Raw genomic sequence first — 21,647 nt, forward strand, 5'->3', positions numbered from 1 at the left:
CGGACACATCACTTGACGCCAGTTCAAGACCAGCCTGGCCAACATGGCGAAACCCCATCTCTACTAAAAGTACAAAAATTACCCAGGCATGGTGGCACATGCCTGTAATCCCAGCTCTTCGGGAGGCTAAGGCACAAGAATCGCTTGAGCCTGGGAGCTGGAGGTTGCAATGAGCTGAGATCAAGCCATTGCACTCCAGCCTGAGAGACAGAGTGAGACTGTCTTAAAAAAAAAAAAGAATCCCTTTGGAAATAGAAGAGGAAAACAAGCATGCCAGTGATAGTTACAGGGCTCCAGATTGGAAGACTATTCCCCATAGGGCCAAGACGACTCACGTTGGTGTCCCACAATGCAGTGGGCCGCAAGGAGTTTGAGCGAGGGCACTTCAAACAATGCTGGGTGGAACAGAAGTTCTCTGGCTGTTGGTCTGCGAGCAGGCTCAGACTGCAGGCACTTTTGAATGAACTCCTAGAAAAGGAAACAAGGAACTGGAGCAGGCATCTGGCAAGCCCCCGGTGTGTTCATCTTTATAGCTCTCATTCTACTTAGCACAAGGCTTTGTACATAGTAGGTGCTCAGCACTTGCTGAGAAAACAATATATTGACAAATGCACCTGAAAGGGCTTCAAAAACTGTAAGATATTATATGAAAGATACCATCCACTGCCTTTCTGATTTTAATTATTTTTCTGCTCTCCAACCACAAGCTTTCTTTTTTAATGTTCACAATTTTTTTTTTTGAGACGGAGTCTCGCTCTGTCGCCCAGGCTGGAGTGCAGTGGCGCAATCTCAGCTCACTGCAGCCTCCGCCTACCGGGTTCACGCCATTCTCCTGCCTCAGCCTCCCGAGTAGCTGGGACTACAGGTGCCCACCACCATGCCCGGCTAATTTTTTGTATTTTCAGTAGAGACGGTTTCACCATGTTAGCCAGGATGGTCTTGATCTCCTGACCTCGTGATCCACCCGCCTCGGCCTCCCAAAGTGCCGGTATTACAGGCGTGAGACACCGCGCCCGGCCCCACACTTTCTTTTTCCTTAGTTTCTACCTCTCTGCTTTATTAGTCAACTCACTGCCTATCTTCTTTTCTAAATCTTGCCAAATTTAGCTTCTCTCTTCCCAAACTTACCCAATGTGATCAATATTCACCATTTTTTTATTTCACAAGCCTAGTATCACAATTTCCTTTGCCCACAATCACTGAATTCACTGAATTTCCCAGGATTCCTCTAACGATTCTGCCTTATTTTCTTCCTTTCTTTTTTCTGAGACAGGGTCTTGCTGTGCCAATCAGGCTGGAGTACAGTGGCACAATCACAGCTCACTGCTGCCTCAACCTCCTGGGCTCAAGCAATCCTCCCACTTCAGCTTCCAGAGTAGCTGGGACCACAGGCATGTGCCACCATACCCAGATAATTTTTATTTTTATTTTTCATAGAGATAGGGTTTTACCACGTTGCCCAGGCTAGTCTCAAACTCCTGAGCTCAAGTGATCCTCCCACCTCAGCCTCCAAAAGTGCTGGGATTAAAAGTATGAGCCACCATGTTCCACCACCGCCTCCTTTTCTACCTCCTGCATGTCCCATGACAATTAACCTGCTTTCCTGCTTTTAACCTTGAAGGCTAACAAGGTCACATACCTAATCTTTCACTTGAATACTCCACCTCAATGTTGAAGTAGAAACTTACTCCACACTATCCTCCTGACTTCCCACTAGTCTTCTTTTCTCTCCTGTTCCCTACTATACTTATCTAATGAGTTACAAACTGTTCTTGTTTGGACCTTCCTGTCCAGGCTCTGCTTACTATAGTCTATCAACTGATTCATAACCTTATGTCTTTTAAATCTTAGCTCATTATTTCAGGCCACCGTCCCTAACTAAAACTGTATAAATATAAAATCCCAAACAACTGGTTTAAATTGACTGATGTGCTTAAAAATATAAAAATGGCTGTCTGAGAGTATACAGCAATTGCCTGAAGTAACCATCAAATTAATTTACCTCCATGTAGACACATTCAAATTAACATACTTTTTTTTTTTTTTTTGAGACAGTCTCACTCTCTTGCCCAGGCTGGAGTGCAGTGGCCCAATCTCAGCTCACTGCAATCTCCGCCTCCCGGGTTCAAGCTTGCCTCAGCCTCCCGAGTAGGTGAGACTACAGGCACACACCACCATGCCCAGCTAATTTTTGTATTTTTAGTAGAGACAGGGTTTCACCATGTTGGCCAGGCTGGTCTCAAACTCCTGACCTCAAGTGATCCACCCGCCTCAGCCTCTCAAAGTACTGGGATTACAGGTGTGAGCCACTGCGCCCAGCCAACACACAACTTTTTTTTTTTCTTTTTTTCTGAGACGGAGTCTCTCTCTGTCGCCCAGGCTGGAGTGCAGTGGCGCGATCTCAGCTCACTGCAAGCTTTGCCTCCCGGGTTCATGCCATTCTCCTGCCTCAGCCTCCTGAGTAGCTGGGACTACAGGCTCCCGCCACCACGCCTGGCTAATTTTTTTTGTATTTTTAGTAGAGACAGGGTTTCACCATGTTAGCCAGGATGGTCTCGATCCCCTGACCTCGTGATCCGCCCGCCTCGGCCTCCCAAAGTGCTGGGATTACAGGCGTGAGCCACCATGCCCGGCTTCCAACACACAACTTGTAACCCCAGCATCATCCATCTTAACCCCCTTACCTGTGTGTTTCTATGCAAAAACATGGTAGGCACCTCCTAAGAAAATGTTTATAGATTTTTCGTGTCCTTTCTGTTATGTTCCCTAGCTCTTAGGAGCATATACCCAGTGGGTACAAAGGAAGAAAAACCAGAAGACATTTGAAGGTCAGTTGAGGAGGGAGTGATCCTGAAGATCCTTACCCTCTGTAATGGGTCTTCTAGAAGCTGGATGGCACTGCTGATGGCTTCCTGTGGCACATATGAGGACTCTCCATTGCCCTGAATCTCCAGCACTGCCATCTTCAGTGAGGAAGAATTAAAAAAAAAGTAGACACCTAAGAACTTCAGTGCTCCCACAATCACTCCCTCCAAGCCAGCGCCTTACTTGTCTTCCCTCCATTCCCAATTCCATTTTCTCATTTGACCCCTTTCCCCCCTCCCCTCCAGTCCCCTCACCTCCAGTGCACACATGCCAAAGGAGTAGATGTCCACTGCTGTTGTCACATTAGTGACTTCTAGGGAAAACAGAGAAGGCTTTGGTTAATCAGAGGATTGGGGGCTAGGGTTGGCAGGAATGCCTTAGGAAAAAAAAAAAAGAAAAGAAAAATATTTTGTATGCTGGTAGAGAAGGCCTAGAAGTTTCAGTTATATTGCCTCTGTACCTCAAGTTATAAGGTGCAAAAGCAGGGGGATGAGGACAGGGCAGAGAAAGCAGGAAGGCTCACCTCCATACTCTGGTGCAAAGAAGTGTAGATTCTTCTGCTCTTCTCGACAAGTCTTCACATGATTGTTGATAGTGTCAGGAGCCACTGGGAGTAGGGGAGACACCCACAATCTGACCATCATCAATGAAGAATAGTCTCACTCCAGAGAGAGGCCCCAAAAGCCAAATTCTCTCCTGAAGTCTCCTTTCTGATGACCCTCAACAGGCACAAACGTATTCCCTTTCCTGTCCTGAACTACAGACCACACATGGATGCCACCTACCTCCCCTTTCTTAGGCCTACTGCTTCTCATCTAATGTCCCTAAATCAGGAGCAACAAAAGCACCAGACTAAATTAACAGATACACAGGGGCTTCAGGCTGGTCTAGAAGCAATGAAGTTTAAGGAAAAATTTTCACTTGTACTGCATTCACCTTCCCTAAATCCCAGGTACCTCTAATCCCTGCTCACATGAAAATATTTGGTTTTAGTTTTTTCATCCACCCTGCAAATAACATAAAAACACAGGCAGCCCTTCCTAATCTGGGACAATTGGAGACCTCAGGAACTTGGATAAATAAGGATAAGAAGTATTAACATACAGCTCAGGAGGTAGCCTCCTTCTTACCCACCTTTGCTGAGTGAAACTCAAAACAGCTCAGAATTGAGCTAATACCCTTGAATCTGTTCCACTTTTAATCCACCAAAACATTTTAGACTCCTGTTCTACCCCCTTATTCCTCAACACTGTCTGCCACAGAGCTGAACGAGGAACCAGGACCAGGCCCAATTTGGACTCACTCAGATCATAAACAATGACTACAAGTCACAGAGAATCTGGGAGCACAGTATGATCTGGGAACTAGCCTGATGATGAGGGAGAACATGAATCCAGGAGGTAAGTGGCCAGCCAGGCAGAATCCACAGGAAACAAGCAGGTTATGAAGGGGCAAGCAGGCGGAGGGCTGGCAGGGCAGAAACTAAGCAGGCATAATTAGGCAGGGAAGATAGGGGAAGAGGGTTTGCTCCCACGACTGCATGCACTGGGCAGCCGCCAAGGGAGCAGAGGGAGCACAAACAGAGCCCTAAGTGGGGCAGAGGGAGCTCTCACCATTAGCAAAAATCCTATGAAAGACTGTTGGGAACAGAGCAGCCCGTAAGCGGGAGGGAGGAAAACAGAGAAAAGTTGTGAGCGATGGAGCAGCCAAGCCCCAGACAAATGGACACACAAATACCACACAGACACAGCACACAGAAATGTTGTACACTGCATACGATACACAGCAAACGAAAGCACTCACAGCAGGCACAGCCTGGAACCTCCTCTGGCAGGGTCTGGCCCCAGGGCTCAAATCAAACCTCAAACCCATCTCTTGCCCTTTCCCAGCCTCCTATCAGTATCTCTGTATTAACCCCAATTTTCCCTTCAAAAAGGTGTAAGATTATATATCCTACCCCCTCTCCACTAATTAACTGGCCTCTCCTATTAATTACTCCTAGCAAGGTCCTTTCTCTTCTCACCAGCCCACACCTCAGAATTTTGCTTGTTATCCCCCATTCCTTTCATCTTACCCCCATGGTTCCCAAATTCCCGAGGCTCCCCTGCCCAGAACCTCTCCCTCCCCTCACCAGAGCCAATCTTGATGAGTCCGTTGTGCTGGATGAAGATGGTGTCACAGGTCAGGTTCCCATGGATGATGGGGGGGTCACAGGAGTGCAGGTAGCTGTGGGGGCACTGGGCTGTTAGAGGGGCCACTGGGAAATTAAGGGCAGGGGGAACCCAAGGGTTAAGAGGAGCAAGGGCCAGGTCTCCTGCTGGTCACCATAAAGATAATCCCCACACTCTGAATCTCCATTATGCCTGATGATTTAAATAGCTGGATAAGCACTAGGAGAAAGAGGTAGGAGATAAGTGTCGTGGTTAGGGCATTAGGACGCACCCTTTAAAAGACCCGTAGGGGGCCTAATCTTGACAGTATATGATTCAAAGAAAGTGGGGAGAGGCAGAATAGAACAGAAGAGTAGTGCCCTGAAATCTGTTTGGAGTAACTACATCAGGAAATATGGGTAAGAAACTAAGCAGGTACTACTTACCTTAGGGCAGAGAGGATTTGTGTGCACCAACGCTTCCATGCCTGGAACAAAGTTGGATCCAAGGGTCAGCAGTAATTCCCTCTCTTAACTCTCTCCCACTAGCTCCTTCCGTCCCTTCCTGATCAGCTTCATTATTAACATAGTCCTTTTTAAAACCACCCCCAAAAACCAGCCTCAAACTTTGTCTGCTCTCCTTCTATACCTTTTCATTCATGGTCTTGTGGTTCTTTTTGGTCTTCTTCAGAAATTGCTTCAGACTCCCAGATGACATGTATTCTGTGATAAAAATGACCTGGGGAGGCAAAGCACTTACTAAAAGGCCTTATAGTAGAAATGATCCCTTCCCTTGTTAACATATTTTAAATTTGAAGGTTTGTTAAAATTTCTCTCCTTTTGTTCTTAGCTTTACTTACTTAGACTAAATAGGGCAATGAAAACAAGCAATAAAAGTTATGGGAAGAAGGAAGCAAAAGTTCACTCATTTTCTGCCCAATCTATAGCCACACAAAAGGCATAGGTGACAACTGAAGCCCTACTCTTATCGCCATTGCAGCTGATTCCAGTTCTGTTTCAAAACTACCTTGTTTTAATCTCTGAGTGTAAAAGGAACAATAATAAATGTAGCTAGTCTCTTTGCAATAAGTTCAGGAAATATGGGGAAAAAATTCTTACCCTGGCCTTGTTCTCTTTAATGTCAGCCCAATATTTGTGAAACTTAACAATGTTAAGATGCTCCAATTGAATCAGATTATCAAACACAGCACGAACCTTTTCCTGAAAGCAAGGGAGACAGTGGAATAACAGAGTTCACAAATCACTGTAATAATCCTGAGAAGCCATTCCCTATCCCTCCCCAGAAACGATCTAACCCCAACATACTCTCCTCACGGGCAGCTTCCCAACACCAATTCCTCTCTAACATCAGTGTTCCAACATTCCCCAGGCTTCACCTTTTCAGCATCACCTACCTCCTGCAGCTTGTAGTTCTTGCGCTCAGAGAACTGTACCTCATTCCACACAACCTCTACACCTTCCTCTGTATCCATGGCCAGGTATGCACTGTCAATACCTGGTACATTCCGTTGATTCACCTGAGAAGAAATTCATATGAAAGAGGATTAAACTTATCTCACAAATCCTCCATTTTAACACTCCATATGATCATCTCCTCCTAGCCCCCAACCTATTGAAGTTTGGTTGGCCTCTTTTAAGACTTTGCTCTTCCAGTTCTCACCTTTCCAGAATTCACTCACCCAAGAGTGACTGTACCATAACCTTACCTCTTCTCGCCTCTTCTGCCAGCGCCCACAGGGCGACTCTTCCAAAATCTCAGACTCATCTTCACTTTCTTCTTCTTCCTCTGGGGAAGCAGCTGAGGTTGTGGAGGTCACAGGAGGTGACACTGATGTCAGGCCAGGAGCTGAAGATGAGGATTCTACCTTTGGGTCTGAGCCACTGCTAAGTACTGTCTGGGACTCCCCCTCCGACATGCTGGAAGGAACACTCAGGCCTGCACTGGTTGGGGCAAATACAGAGGGAGAAGGCAGAGAAAGTCAGGATACATCTGTAAAGATTTAGTAATCCAGGCTGGACGCGGTGGCTCATGCCTGTAATCCCAGCACTTTGGGAGGCTGAGGTGGGCAGATCACCTGAGGTCAGGAGTTCAAGACCAGCCTGATCAACATGGTGAAACCCCATCTCTACTAAAAATACAAAATTAGCTGGGTGTGGTGACGCGTGCCTGTAGTCCTAGCTACTTAGGAGACTGAGGCAGGAGAATTTTTTTGAACCAGGGAGGTGGAGGTTGCAGTGAGCTGAGATCACGCCACTGCACTCCAGCCTGGGTGACAGAGCAAGACCCCATCTCAAAAAAAAATTTAGTAATCCAGCTGAGCACAGTGGCTCACCTCTGTAATCCCAGCACTTTGAGAAGCCGAGGCAAGAGGTTCATTTGAGGCCAGGTGTTTGAGACCAGCCTGGGCAACAAAGTGAGACCCCATCTTTACAAAAAAATTTAAAAATTAGCAGGGCAAGGTGGTACACAGCTATAGTCCCAGCTACCCGAGAGGCTGATGGGAGAATCTCTTGATTGCCCAGGAGTTTGAGGCTGCAGTGAGCTATGATCATGCCATTGGCTAGGCAACAGAGGGAGACCCTGTCTCAACAAAAAACAAACAAACAAAAAAAAAAGATTTAATAATCCTAATACTTATCTGCAAATTCAAAAGAAAATAAAACAGGCCAGGCATTTGAGACCAGCCTGGACAACATAAAAAGACCCCAGTCTCTACACAAAACTTTTAAAAATTAAAAATAGAAAACACACACCACCTTTGTTTCCTTTAAATCCAAAATCAGAATCAGTCCTAAATACTGAAACATTAACTATTCTCCTAACTCTAGTCTAGAAAAGGGGAGCTATCTTAGTTGAAGATGACCCTCCCAGGAATGACAAACACAAGATTTATGGCAGTCTAATCCCACTTACAGTAAGGTTCAAATCAACAGCAAAATCAGGTGCTCCATTCCTTCTTGGCAAATACTCATCCAATAGGCTTCCCTTTGAATCCCCAAGTATACCCTATTTTTACTGTGCTCAAGAATTAAGCTATGTGTGGACGGGCACAGTGGCTCACGCCTTTAATCCCAACACTTTGGGAAGCCGAGGTAGGTGGATTACCTGAGGTCAGGAGTTCGAGACCAGCCTGACCAACATGGCAAAACCCTGTCTCTACTAAAAATAAAAAAATTAGCTGGGTGTGGTGGCACGCACCTGTAGTCCCAGCTACTCAGGAGGCTGAGGCAGGAGAATCACTTGAACCCGGGAGGCAGAGGTTGCAGTGAGCTGAGATCGTGCCACTGCACTCCAGCTTGGGCAACAGAGTGAGACTCCGTCTCAAAAAATAAAAAAATATAAACTATGTGGGCGCTATTCAGAACAGATGACTCCAGACTCCAAAATGTTTCAGTGAGACAGCCTTAAGGCTAGACCTGTAGCACCCTCAGCCAACTTATCCAGCTGAAACCCTTGGCTAATTTATCCAGCTAGAACTAAACTTGGCATTCACTATCCATCCCTTCTCTACACAGAACAAGCCCACTAGTCCATGGTGAGGCTACCCTTGGGGCAGATGACTGGCAGTTGTTAGTGACTTCATCCCTGATGACCTCACCTTTCCTGTGATGTGAGTGTGACAAATGGGTATTGGTTAACAACATTTTTTTTCATTCACTCATTTAACAGATGTTTTATTAAGCATTTATTGTGGGCCAAGCACTGGGCTAAGTCCTTGAGATAAAATAACAAACAAAATAAATGCCCACATTCAAGCAGCCACAAATTCAAGCCAGAGCTAAGACTTTAAGCTTCCAGCTTTCATTTCATTCACATTGCTCAAAGGCTCTGAAGTTTCCATTCTCTGGGGGACTAGATCTGATATAGGTTATTTATTTTTTGGCAGAGGGGATGGAGTCTCACTCTGTCACCCAGGCTGGAGTGCAGTGGCGCAATCTCGGCTCACTGCAACCTCCGCCTCCCAGGTTCAAGTGATTCTCCTGCCTCAGCCTCCCGAGTAGCTGGGACTACGGGCACGTGCCACCACACCCAGCTAATTTTTTGTATTTTTAGTAGAGATGGGGTTTCACCGTGTTAGCCAGGATGGTTTCAATCTCCTGACCTCATGATCCGCCCGCCTCAGCCTCCCAAAGTGCTGGGATTACAGGCGTGAGCCACCACACCCAGCCTAGGTTATTTCTTACAAGTATAAATAACTCAAAGTACAACTTTTATAGGAAAAAGTATTATACAGCATAACATTTTTTTCAGGGTCATGGGTACTTGAAGAAAAAGAATTATTGAGAGCTAAATGCCATTAACTTGTACAAAAATTCACAAGACAACCACTTAATGTTATTTCATATCTCTAAGAATAAAGACTGTGAAGGAGTTGGAACCTGTGTGTGCTCGGCTCAAGAGAGTTCTCTACAGTATGAAAGAGATACCCTGGGCCAGGCAAGCTGGCCCACGCCTGTAATCCCAGCACTTTGGGAGATGGTGGCAGGCAGATTGCTTGAGCTCAAGAGTTCGAGACCAGCCTGGGCAACAAAAAAATACAAAAATATACAAAAATTAGCAGGGTGTGGTGGCGCACGTCTATAATCCCAGCTTATTCAAGAGGCTGAAGCACGAGAATCACTTGAACTCAGGAGGCGGAGGTTGCAGTGAGCCCAGATGGCGCCACTGCACTCCAGCCTGGGTGACAGAGTGAGACTATGACTCAAAAAAAAAAAAAAAAAGAAAAAGAAAAGAAAAAGAAACTGATACCCTGGAAACTAAATGTGCTCCTCTAAGTTCAGAAGTCTCCAGTCAACACACCAATCTTTTGAAAAGCCCACATTTATTTTTAGAACTCTCTAATGCCCATTTGTGCCCATCTCTGCCCCCAATCTACACTACGTTTAACTCAACTCAGGAGATTTTTATTAGAAGACAGTCTAGTAAATACCAAAGAGCAATAGGCAGTACAGAGGAAATCTGGCAAGATATTCTTTCCCTATGTTATTTTCTAGATCCTGACTTATTCTAGAGAGATTTGCCAGGCGCGCTGGCTCATGCCTGTAATCCCAGCTACTTAGGAGGCTGAAGTGGGAGGATCGCTGGAGAGGGATTTAACTCAGCCAGCCAGGAAAGCTACTATCTGCCTGTTTTAGTAATCTACCAGAAAACTTCTGTTAGAGATCATGTTCCTTCTTCTGAAAAGTAGCTAAGAAAATGGTAAGACACTATTAGTTACTTCCTTGAGCAGCTGCATTCACTGAATGCATCTAGAATCTGAACAACTAAATAAAATTCCCAGCCAGACTACAGTAGGAAATAACAGTAGAATTCTAATACAGGAAAGCTGTAGCCAATGGGCTCCAGAGAAACTTCTGGACCGAGGACACAAATAACTAATCCACAGTAGGGCACCACAGGAGACACCAACCCTTCATCAGAGATAGATGCCCTTGGAATTTGCTTATCCCCCCCACCTTCCTAATTTTTGTGACTTTTTATCCCTTCCTAATTTTTCCTTCGCAGGCAAAATGAGGGCAGTGCCCAAGATTCTCCAGCACTACTCCTATTGATGAAGAAACCTCTGCGACACTGGGAGTTTTGCCTCGGAGCCGCTGAGAGGTTTTAAAGAGATAACACATGGAAAATCTCATATACTCCCATAAGGGGATTCTCCTCGCCGCCTCCAGCCACCCTGAGACATGCAGTGTGTTCACTTTGGAGTAATGCAGATCGCCCTGCAAAGTTTTTCCCCGAGACTTTCGTTTATTGGACAGCAGCCCCTCTGCGTGTCAACTCCTCTGCAAGAGCTCACGGGCCCAGGCCTCTCAGCTGTCCTCACCCTGAACGGACCAGAGGGCCTCTGAGACCCGCAGCACAGTCCAGTCGGAAATAAAACCGCTCTGGGGAGGAACCCGGCCCCTAGAATTTCACACTCCAACAGGTCGCATGCCCTGCGTCTGGAAGGCAGCCGCGGCCCGCGCGGGAACCAGGCTGGGGCCCAGGGAGCCAGCGGCGGCCACCTCATCAAAGGCCGGACTGACAGCGCAGTCAGGGGCGCAGGCCACGCCCCCGCGCAGTCTGCGCACCGCCCCGCGAGCAGGCCAGGCCAGGCCGCCGAGCTTCCGCAGGCCGCCGGGCCGCGACCGCCGCCGCCGCCCCCGCCCCCGCCCCCACCCGCCGGGCCCCGCCTCTCGCAGCCGGAGTTCCAAGCGAACGCCAGGGCCTCCCGACCCGCGCCCGCAGAATGCCGGGGCGCCGCCGCCAAGCCAGAGACCCCAGGGAGGGCTAAGCAGCGACTGCGGGGCCGAAGCGGCCCCTCGGCTCCAGCAGGCAGGGCCCGATCGGGCCTGGGCTACTGAGTGAGCAGGGCCGCCTTCAGCACCCGCCTGGCGGGTCCCACCGTCCCGGGCCTCGGAGGCCGATCCTTCAGTCCTCTCGCGAACCCCTCCCTCCCGGGCCCTCTTTTCCCTGGGCGCTAACCTCCCGACTCCGCGCCCCGCAGCCTGCGCTTCAGCTCCAGCTCGGGTTCCGGGGCCCCGGATCACAGCGACTCCCTCACAGCTGCGCTCCGCAGCGCAACCGAACTGCGGGCCCCGCCCTCGCGGCGCCCGGACCAACGATGGGCGGTGCCGCACCGCCGGCAGGTTTCCATTGGGTGACGTTCTGGGTGGGCGGGGCCCGGCCCTCGGGCGTTCGCTGGGGTAGGCTTCCACCCGCTCTCCTCCCCTTGCGCCTGTCCGGCCGAGACCTCTCGGAGGGGTCGATGTTTTCGGTCCCAGCTGGGGCTCGTCTCTCTGTCCACCCCACCGCCCGGTCCAGGTGCCCCAGATGGTTCTGCTGGACGCAGAGAGGGCCTCCTACCTCTTCTTGAAGGCGCCATGACAGTTCTAATGCCTGGAAAAGACAAAAGGAGCGAAAGACATAGCCTCAGTCCGAGAGGAGCGCCCCCACCCCAGCCCCCGCCTGCATTATTTTGGAACGAGACTGGTGTGCAGCACGCCAATTCTCCGGAAAGCTTTTAAAAATTACCTAACACTGAAAATTAGTAGTTAACGCTTGGTGATTGCTTAGCACTATTTGCTTAAACTTTGTAAGAGGTTTTCACAGATGTTATTTCATTTGATCCTCGTAAGAACGAACTCATTGAAATTATCATTCAATGGTAGTTGACAAATGCAAAAACCTGAATCAGAGGTATTAAGCTATTAACCGAAAGTTAAGTTGGTAAGAGCCAAGTCTAGAATCCGAAACAGTAAATTTCATCAAAGGAGACTACGTTGAGAAGATGTTTGGAAAGAATTTAGATTGGTTTCGAGTTAGTGGAAAGAAAAGATGATAAATTCTTGGTGAGCTATTAATCTGCGAAAACTAAGCGCGGACCCTTCAGGATGGAAGTTCACTCTGCCCTTAGACGTGTATGATGGAGGGAAGATGATGAATCAATCAACAGAACTTGGAAATGTCACAATCACCAAATTTTACTGTCCTTAAAGAGAATCTCTAATCCTGTTTCACTGGGAGAAAGGACAAATGGCAGAAACCCTCTCGTTTTCTCATCATCTCAAAATACTCGTTTTTAAAACCAATCTTTCGGCCGGGCGCGGTGGCTCACGCCCAGCACTTTGGGAGGCCGAGGTGGGCGGATCACTTGAGGTCAGGAGTTCGAGACCAGCCTGCTCAATGTAGTAAAACTGCGTCTCTACTAAAAATACAAAAATTAGCCGGGCGAGGTAGCACATGTCTGTTCTCTCAAGCTGCTTGGGAGGCTGAGGTGGGAAGATCACTTGAGCCCAGGAGGCAGAGGTTGCAGTAGGCCAAGACTGCACCACTACGCTCCAGCCTGGGCAACAGAGTGTGAGAATCCGTCTCAAAAAAAAAAAAAAAAAAAAAAAAAAAAAATATATATATATATATATATGTATGTTTTACCCTTTCTTCCTTGATTCTTCTATCTTTGGAAGAGGGGGGCTCAAACACCCTTTTTAAAATCTGATGTAACTTATGGGCCTTCTCTTGTACTTTAAAAAATGCACTTACCCAACAAATTTAGGATATAATTTCAGGAAACTGAGGTTAAGAATCTTTGCTCTGGGCTGGGAGCGATGGCTCATGCCTGTAATCCCAGCACTTTGGGAGACTGAGGCGGGCGGATCATTTGAGGTCAGGAGTTCAAAACCAGCCTGGCCAGCATGGTGAAACCTCGTCTCTACTAAAAATACAAAAATTAGTCAGGCGTGCTTGTGGGCACCTGTAATCCCAGCTACTCAGGAGGCTGAGGCAGGAGAATCACTTGAACCCCGGAGGCAGAGGTTGCTGTGAGCTGAGATCAGGCCACTGTACTCCAGCCTGGGCGACAAGAGCAAGACTCCACCTAAAAAATAAATAAATAAATAAATAAAATAATTTCTTGGTTCTAATCTTAAAGGAAAAGATTAACCTTTCCTTCCTGAGGGCTCAAAAGCAATTGGAACACCTGGCCCAGGGTAAACATTCATTAAATATCAGTTCATGTTATCATTAGAGTTTCCCATTCTCTTCTGCCTGGGGCCTTATCATTATCAACCTTCCCCTTTCAACTAGGTCCTTTCAAGTATGCATAGAGGACCCTTTGGCATCCTCTAGCTCTCATTTTTAACCCTTCATTACATTTAAAATGATCAAATACTACCTGCATTTTCACCACCTCATGTATTTATTTTTTCCTGCTTATAAAAATAATTCATGCTCATTGCCAAAAAACAACGCAAAAATATTCCCAAAACTATTTTAGTATAATGTAATATTTATATAGTAGCTTCTATGTGTTAGGCATTTTTAATTGCTTTATGACAACAATGCTGACAACAGTAATATGAATATTAACAATTTCTGTAGAAAGTGAAATCTCTTATAATCCTACTTCCCCCAATAATTAAGACTTTGGTGTATTTTTTTTTTTTTTTTTTGAGGTGTAGTCTCGCTCCGTTGCCCAGGCTGGAGTGCAGTGGCACGATCTTGGCTCACTGCAACCTCCACCTCCCAAGTTCAAGAGATTCTCCTGGCCTCAGCCTCCCGAATAGCTGGGACTACAGGCGTGTGCCACCATGCCTGGCTAATTTTTTGTATATTTAGTAGAGACGAGGTTTCACCGTGTTAGCCAGGATGGTCTCGATCTTCTGACCTCGTGATCTGCCCACCTTGGCCTCCCAAAGTGCTGGGATTACAGACATGAGCCACCGCGCCTGACCTTTTATTTTTATTTTTCTAAGTATATATTCACATATGTGTATATAATTTTAAATGAAAACAAGTTTATACTACATAACCTTTTTCACTTTTTTCTATGGCAGTGCACATGGCCCTACTTTAATTTTTTAACCACTACTTTAATTTTTTACTTTACTTGAGTTTTTTTTTGTTGTTGTCTTTTTGTTTTGTTTTGTTTTGTTTTTGAGATGGAGTCTTGCTCTGTCGCCAGGCTGGAGCGCAGTGGCGCAGTCGTGGCTCACTGCAACCTCCGCCTCCTGGGTTCAAGCGATTCTCCTGCCTCAGCCTCCCTAGTAGCTGGGATTACAGGCACGCGCCACCATGCCCAGCTAATTTTTGTATTTTTAGTAGAGATGGGGTTTCACCATGTCGGCCAGGCTGGTCTTGAACTCCTGACCTCGTGATCCGCCTGCCTCGGCCTCCCAAAGTGCTGGGATTACAGGTGTGAGCCACTGCACCCAGCCTTTTTTTTTTTTTTAAGACAAGAGTCTCACTCCGTCACCCAGGCTGGAGTGCGGTGACTCAGTCTCGGCTAACTGCCACCTCCACCTCCCAGGTTCAAGCGATTCTTGTGCCTCAGCCTCCCAAGTAGCTGGGACTACAGGCATGTGCCACCATGCCCGACTAATTTTTATATTTTTAGTAGAGAGAGAGTTTTACCATGTTGCCGAGGCTGGTCTTGAACTTCTGAACTCGGGCAATCCGCCTGCCTTGGCCTACCAAAGTGCTAGGATTACAGGCGTGAACCACCGTGCCCGACCCTTTACTGGTTAATTTTTAACCAGCAGAATATTCCACTGTCCAAATATGCCAGCATTTAATTAGTAACTACCTGTGGACATTGGGATAACATTCATCATTTATTATTATAAATAAAGCAGCAATGAGCATTTAGCTACATATATCTTTTTTTTTTTTTTTTTGTGAGATGGAGTCTCACTCTGTTACCCAGGCTAGAGTTCAGTGGCACAATCTTGGCTCATTGCAACCTCTGCCTCCCAGGTTCAGGCGACTCTACTACCTCAGCCTCCTGAGTAGCTGGGATTACAGGCATGTGCCACCATCCCTGGCTGTATTTTTAGTAGAGATGGGGCATGGTGGCGCACACCTGTAATCCCAGCTACTCGGGAGGCTGAGGCAGGAGAATGGCGTGAACCCAGGAGGTGGAGCTTGCAGTGAGCCGAGATTGGGCCACTGCACTCCAGCCTGGGTGACAGAGCGAGACTGTCTCAAAAAAAATTTTAAAAACAGGCACCTGGCCACGGTGGTTCATGCCTGTAATCCCAGTACTTTGGGAGGCCAGGGTGGAATGATCACTTGAACCCAGGAGTTTGAGACCAGCCCGGGCAACATAGTGCGACCCTGTCTCTATAAAAGAATTTTTTTGGCCGGGTGCGGTGGCTCACGCCTGTAATCCCAGCTCTTTGGGAGGCCGAGGCGGACAGATCACGAGATCAGGAGATCGAGACCATCCTGGCTAATACAGTGAAAACCTGTCTCTACTAAAACCAAAAAAATTAGCTGGGCGTGGTGGCAGGCACCTGTAGTCCCAGCTACTCGGGAGGCTGAGGCAGGAGAATGGCGTCAACCCTGGAGGTGGAGGTTGCAGTGAGCTGAGATCGCGCCACTGCACTCCAGCCTGGGCGACAGAGTGAGACCGTCTCAAAAAAAAAAAAAAGAATTTTTTTTTTTGTAATTAGCCAGGCATGGTGGCATGCCCCTATAGTTCCAGCTACTTAGTAGGTTGAGGCAGGAGGATCGCTTTAGCCTAGGAGGTCAAGGTTGTGGTGAGCCGTGATTGTGCCACTACACTCCAGCCTCTGTAACAGAGCAAGAAACTCTGGTATAGAGAGAACAATGGATATAACTTTGGGTACATTAATAGGAAGAGGAATAGAAAGTAAAGATAGAGGAGAAAAATTAAGATAATTTTTCTTAATTTAAGAAACAGAGAGAAATGAAATAAATCAGTATTATGAAAAGGAAGTGAGTAGAAAATTTTAAGAAAGAGCTGTTCAGTAATCCCGAATGCTGAAGTGATCATGGAGAATTAAGAATAAAAAAGAGCTTTGCAGTAGAAACTTATAATAAATTGAGAGTAAAATTCCAGTAGTGAGAGGATGAAATTAACATTGTAGGAGATTGGGAAGACAATAGAATTTTTCTGGTGTACAAAGAGCCCTTACAAGCCAGAAAGAAAAAAAATGATCAACTCAGTAAAGAAATAAACAAAAAAACTTGAATAGGCAAGAAATTGAAGAGGAAATACAACTGGGCAATAAACATAGGAAAAGATGTTTAGCTTCACTTATAATTAAATAAGTGCAAATTAAAACAGGATATCTTTTTTTAATTAATGTATCATCAAAATTAAAAAGATTGATGTTACTTGGGCCAGGCATGGTGACTCATGACTGTAATCCTAGCACTTTGGGAGGCTGAGGCAGGCAGATCACGAGGTCAGGAGATTGAGGCCATCCTGGCTAACACAGTGAAACCCTGTCTCTACTAAAAATACAAAAATTAGCTGGGTGTGGTGGCACACACCTGTAGTACCAGCTACTCGGGAGGCTGAGGCAGGAGAATCACTTAAACCCAGTGAACCTGGGAGGCGGAGGTTGCAGTGAGCTGAGATCGCACCATTGCCCTCCAGCCTGGGCGACAGAGCAAGAGTCTGTCTCAAAATAAATAAATAAATAAATAAAGATTGGTATTACTCAGTGTTGGTAAGGATGCAGGGGAAGAGGAACCCTAACATACTCTGGGTGGTATATTTTTGAAAAGCAACTTGGCAATATCTATTCAAATTTAAGATGTTCTTAGCCTTTTAAATTTTTTATTTATTTATTTTTGAGGATTCTCCATACTGTTGTCCCTAATGGTAGTACCAATTTACATTCCCACCAATAGTGTACGAGAAGGGTTCTCTTTTCTCTTTTCCCCACATCCTCACCAATACTTGTTATCTTTTGTCTTTTTTTATAACAGCCATTCTAACAGGTGTGAGGTGATATCTTACTGTGATTTTGATTTGCATTTCCCTGATTATTAGAGTACTTTTTTCATATACCCGTTAGCCATTTGTATATCTTCTTTTGAGAAATGTCTATTCAGGTACTTTGCCCCCCCGCCTTTTTTTTTTTTTTTTTTTTTTTTGAGACAGAGTTTCACCCTTGTTGCCCAGGCCAGAGTGCAATGGTGCAGTCTTGGCTCACTGCAACCTCCGCCTACCGGGTTCAAGTAGTTCTGCTGCCTCAGCCTCCCAAGTGGCTGGGAGGCCCAGGCACCTGCCACCACGCCTGGGTAATTTTGTATTTTTTGTAGAGACAGGTTTTCACCTTGTTGGTCAGGCTGATCTCAAACTCCTGACCTCAGGTGACCCGCCCGCCTTGGCCTCCCAAAGTGCTGGGATTACAGGCGTGAGCCACTGCGCCCGGTCACACCAGGCTAATTTTTGTATTTTTAGTAGAGACAGGGTTTCTCCATGTTGGTCAGGCTGGTCTCAAACTCCCAACCTCAGGTGATGCTCCCACCTCAGCCTCCCAAAGTGCTGTGATTACAGGCCTGAGCCACTGCGCCCAGCCATATTTTTTGTATTTTTAGTAGAGACAGAGTTTCACCATGTTGGCCAGGCTGGTCTGGAACTCCTGACCTCAGGTGATCCACCCACCTTGGTCTCTCAAAGTGCTGGGATTACAGGCATGAGCCACCGTGCCCAGCCTGTTTTTCTTGCTATTGAGTTGTTTGAGTTTCTTATATATTTTGGATATTAACATTAGCCCCTTATCAGATGCATAGTTTGCAAATATATTCTCCCATTCCATAGTCTGTCTCTTCGCTCTGTCGATAGTTTCCATTGTTGTTGTTGTTTGATGCAATCTCACTTGTCTATTTTTGAGACTACTCATTTCTATTTGTTCTAAGTCTGAGCTTCCCTGGTGACCTGCTAACCTAATTTCCCATGTGGACTATAACTTGCATTGTGACATGCCAGTTGCAGAACTCTGTAAATTTACTGAAAGTCATTAAATTCACAATGAGTGAGGTTTGTTTGTTTTTTTCTTTAGAGACAGGGTCTTGCTCTGTTGCCCAGGCCGAAGTGCAGTGGTGTGATCATAGCTCATTCCAGCCTCAAACTCCTGGGCTCAGGCAATCCTTCCACCTCAGCCTCCCAAAAGTGCTAGGATTATAGGTTTGAGTTGCCGCACCCATACTCCAATAAAACTGTCTAGAATCTTTCAAGGTCTTAGTTCCCACAGATCAGGGCAATTGGAAAACCTATTGGGTTTCTGCTCTAAGTTTTTTTTTTTTTTTTCTCAATGTGAGGCTTGCAAGCCATGCCTTCAATCTAATCATTTCTCTAGGGATGTGGTGTGGATCCTTTCTTCCAAAAGAGCCTTTTTTCAAACTGAAGGCCAAATAAAAATTGCATTTACATTTCTGTATGATTTCAAACTAAATAAGAGAAGCCTAGATTTCTTGATAATTGTGAATTAGCTGAGGTGTTTTAAAACACACATCTCCAGGACCCTCCCTGGATCAGCTGAATATGAATCTTGGGGTCAGGGAGACTTGAGTTTCTGCATGTCTAAGAATTTTTCCAGGTGATTCTGATACAGATAGCCTGTCATTAGGCTGAAGGATAGTAACCATAACCCTAGCTCACACCTTATCCTTGTCTTGGAATGATGCCTTGGGGCATTGCCTCATACCTTAGGCCTCTGAGCTTCATTTTAAAAGTTATTAAATGGGAACATTATTTGGCTGTATACCTGTAAGTCCTATCATAAGGAACTGAGTCAACTTCTAAGATAAACAAATACATAAATAGGGCCACTGAGAAATAAAAAGACAAACATAGCCCAATTAAATATTAATTCAGCTGAGATTATTTGATTTCCACAATTGTGTTCAATTATGTTCAAATCAAATTCATGTATTATTTATTTTGCCCTTTTTTTTGTTTGTTTTTGAGACAGTCTCGCCCTGTTGCCCAGGCTGAAGTGCAGTGGCCCAATCTCGGCTCACTGCAACCTCTGCCTCCCAGTTCAAGCTATTCTTGTGCCTCAGCCTCCTGAGTAGCTTCGACTACAGGTGCGTGCCACAATGCCCAGCTAATTTTTGTATTTTCAGTAGAGACTGGGTTTCGCCATGTTGGCCAGGCTGGCCTCGAACTTCTGGCCTCAAGGGATCCACCCCTGTCGGCCTCCCAAAGTGCTGGGATTACAGGTGTTAGCCACCTCGCCTGGCCGTGTTGTTGTTGTTGTTGTTTTGTTGTTGTTGTTGAGATGGAGTCTTGTTCTGTCACCCAGGCTGGAGTGCAGTGGCACGATCTTGGCTCACTGCAACCTCCTCCTCCCAGGTTCAAGCAATTCTTCTGCCTCAGCCTCCCGAGTAGCTGGGATTACGGGCACCCGCCAGCATGCCCGGCTAATTTTTGTATTTTTACAAAATTACAGGCATGAGCCACTGCACTGGGACTTAAATTAAAATTTTTGATAATCCAGGAGATTACCCTGGATTATCACGGTTGGCTCTAAATGTGATCACAAGTATCCATGTAAGAGGAAGGCAGAGGGAGGGTATGAATACAGAAAAGGAAATATGACCACAGAAGCAGGGTGGAGTGATGGCAACGAATACAGGCAGCCTCTAGAAGCTAGAAAAGGCAAGGAGCTGGATGCGGTGGCTCATGCCTGTAGTCCTAGCACTTTGGGAGGCCGAGGTGGGTGGATCACCTGAGGTCAGGAGTTCAAAACCAGTCTGACCAATATGGTGAAACCCCGTCTCTACTAAAAATACGAAACTTAGCTGGGTGGGCACCTGTAATCCCAGCTACTTGGGCAGCTGAGGCAGGAGAATCGCTTGAATCTGGGAGGCAGAGGTTGCAGTGAGCCAAGATCGCACGCCACTGCACTCAGTCTGGGCAACAGAGTGAGACTCCGTCTCAAAAAAAGAAAAGGCAAGGAAACAGATTCTCCCCTAGATCCCCCAGAAGGCACTAGTGCTGCCAACACCTTAACTTTATACCAGCGAAACTAATTTCAGATATCTGTCCTCTGGAATTGTAAAATAATAAACGTGTGGCACTTTATATCACCAAGTTTATGGTAATGCGTTACAACAGTCATAGGAAACTAATACATACGGTTTCCCAAAGAACAAAGTTGATCTGTCTGAGCTGCGTTCTAAATGATAAATAGGAATTCAACAAGCAGTTAAGGAAGTGAAGAAAAGTCCAGTGAAGACTCTCCAGTATTGGAAGTCAGGAACTTGGACCATAAAACCTATGGTTTTCCACTCCAAGTTTTGTGAAGATGTCTCACTTTTTAGCAGTAATAGTTGAAAATTTCGAACCTGGGTGTGGGTTTCCTTTCTTTTGCCTTACCTCCAGTTTTGCAGTTTGAAATTTAATCTTTTTTAAAAAATAAAATTTATTGTCTAGGCGCGGTGGCTCACGCCTGTAATCCCAGTGCTTTGGGAGGCCGAGGCGGGCGAATCACTTGAGGTCAGAAGTTCGAGACCAGCCTGGCCAACATGGAGAAACCCCATCTCTACTAAAAATACAAATATTAGCCAGGCGTGATGGCACGCGCCTGTAATCTCAGCTACTCAGGAGGCTGAGGCAGTAGAATCACTTGAACCCGGGAGGCGGAGGTTGCAGTGAGCCAAGATCGTGCCACTGCCCTCCAGCCTGGGCGACAGAGTGAGACTCTGTCTCAAATAAACAAACAAACAAACAAACAAACAAATAAAATGTATTACGTCTTGGAGGGAAGAGAGGAGACTTTCCAGAGAGAAATTCTTCTTTTTTTCTTTTTTTTTCTCAGACCTCTCAGGGATGAAAAGGAGAACATTCTTCAGAAAATAAATGAGAAAACTAGAGAGATAATCAGATCACTGATACTTGTTAATTGTTGGAGCAGGTTTGGAGAGAGAGTGACAAAGATCTCGCCAAAAACAAGTAAAGAAATTCCTTGCCTGATTTGTTTGGTATTAAGAGAAACAAAATAATAAAAAGAACTCTAAGTTTGGTATGACTAACAAAAGAATAAGTTAATTCACACAGAAGGCAGCACAAAAACTCGGGATATACATATATAGTTAAAAGATGGGGAGGCCAGGCACAGTGGCTCACTCCTGTAATCCTAACACTTTGGGAGGCCCAGGCAGGCGAATGCCTGAGCTCAGGAGTTCGAGACCAGCCTGGGCAACACGGTAAAACCCCGTCTCTAGTAAAAATACAAAAATTATCTGGGCGTGGTGGCATGCGCCTATAGTCCCAGCTACTTGGGAGGCTGAGACAGGAGAATCACTTGAATCTGGGAGGCAGCGGTTGCAGTGAGCCAAGATTGCGCCATTGCACTCCAGCCTGGGCAACAC

General features: G+C 46.2%; 1 protein-coding gene across 6 annotated transcripts in view; it reads right to left on the bottom strand.

The window, feature by feature from the left end:
- The window catches only part of NRBP1 (nuclear receptor binding protein 1), a 32,621-nt gene that overhangs the window by 2,002 nt on the left and 8,972 nt on the right, over window positions 1-21,647 (bottom strand). The window contains exons 1-13 of one of the 6 annotated variants that reach the window (XM_063788783.1): window positions 12,048-12,437; window positions 11,499-11,912; window positions 6,742-6,976; window positions 6,430-6,552; window positions 6,134-6,235; window positions 5,664-5,753; window positions 5,462-5,502; window positions 4,997-5,091; window positions 4,479-4,502; window positions 3,389-3,472; window positions 3,120-3,178; window positions 2,865-2,963; window positions 336-468 (exon numbers count right to left, since the gene is read on the bottom strand). In XM_063788783.1, coding sequence (XP_063644853.1) covers window positions 336-468; window positions 2,865-2,963; window positions 3,120-3,178; window positions 3,389-3,472; window positions 4,479-4,502; window positions 4,997-5,091; window positions 5,462-5,502; window positions 5,664-5,753; window positions 6,134-6,235; window positions 6,430-6,552; window positions 6,742-6,951 — 1,060 coding nt within the window. In that variant the 5' untranslated portion in view covers window positions 6,952-6,976; window positions 11,499-11,912; window positions 12,048-12,437. 6 annotated transcript variants of the gene reach the window in all.

The sequence above is a fragment of the Pan troglodytes genome, chromosome 12, assembly GCF_028858775.2.
Source record: "Pan troglodytes isolate AG18354 chromosome 12, NHGRI_mPanTro3-v2.0_pri, whole genome shotgun sequence".
NCBI classification, from domain to species: domain Eukaryota; kingdom Metazoa; phylum Chordata; class Mammalia; order Primates; family Hominidae; genus Pan; species Pan troglodytes.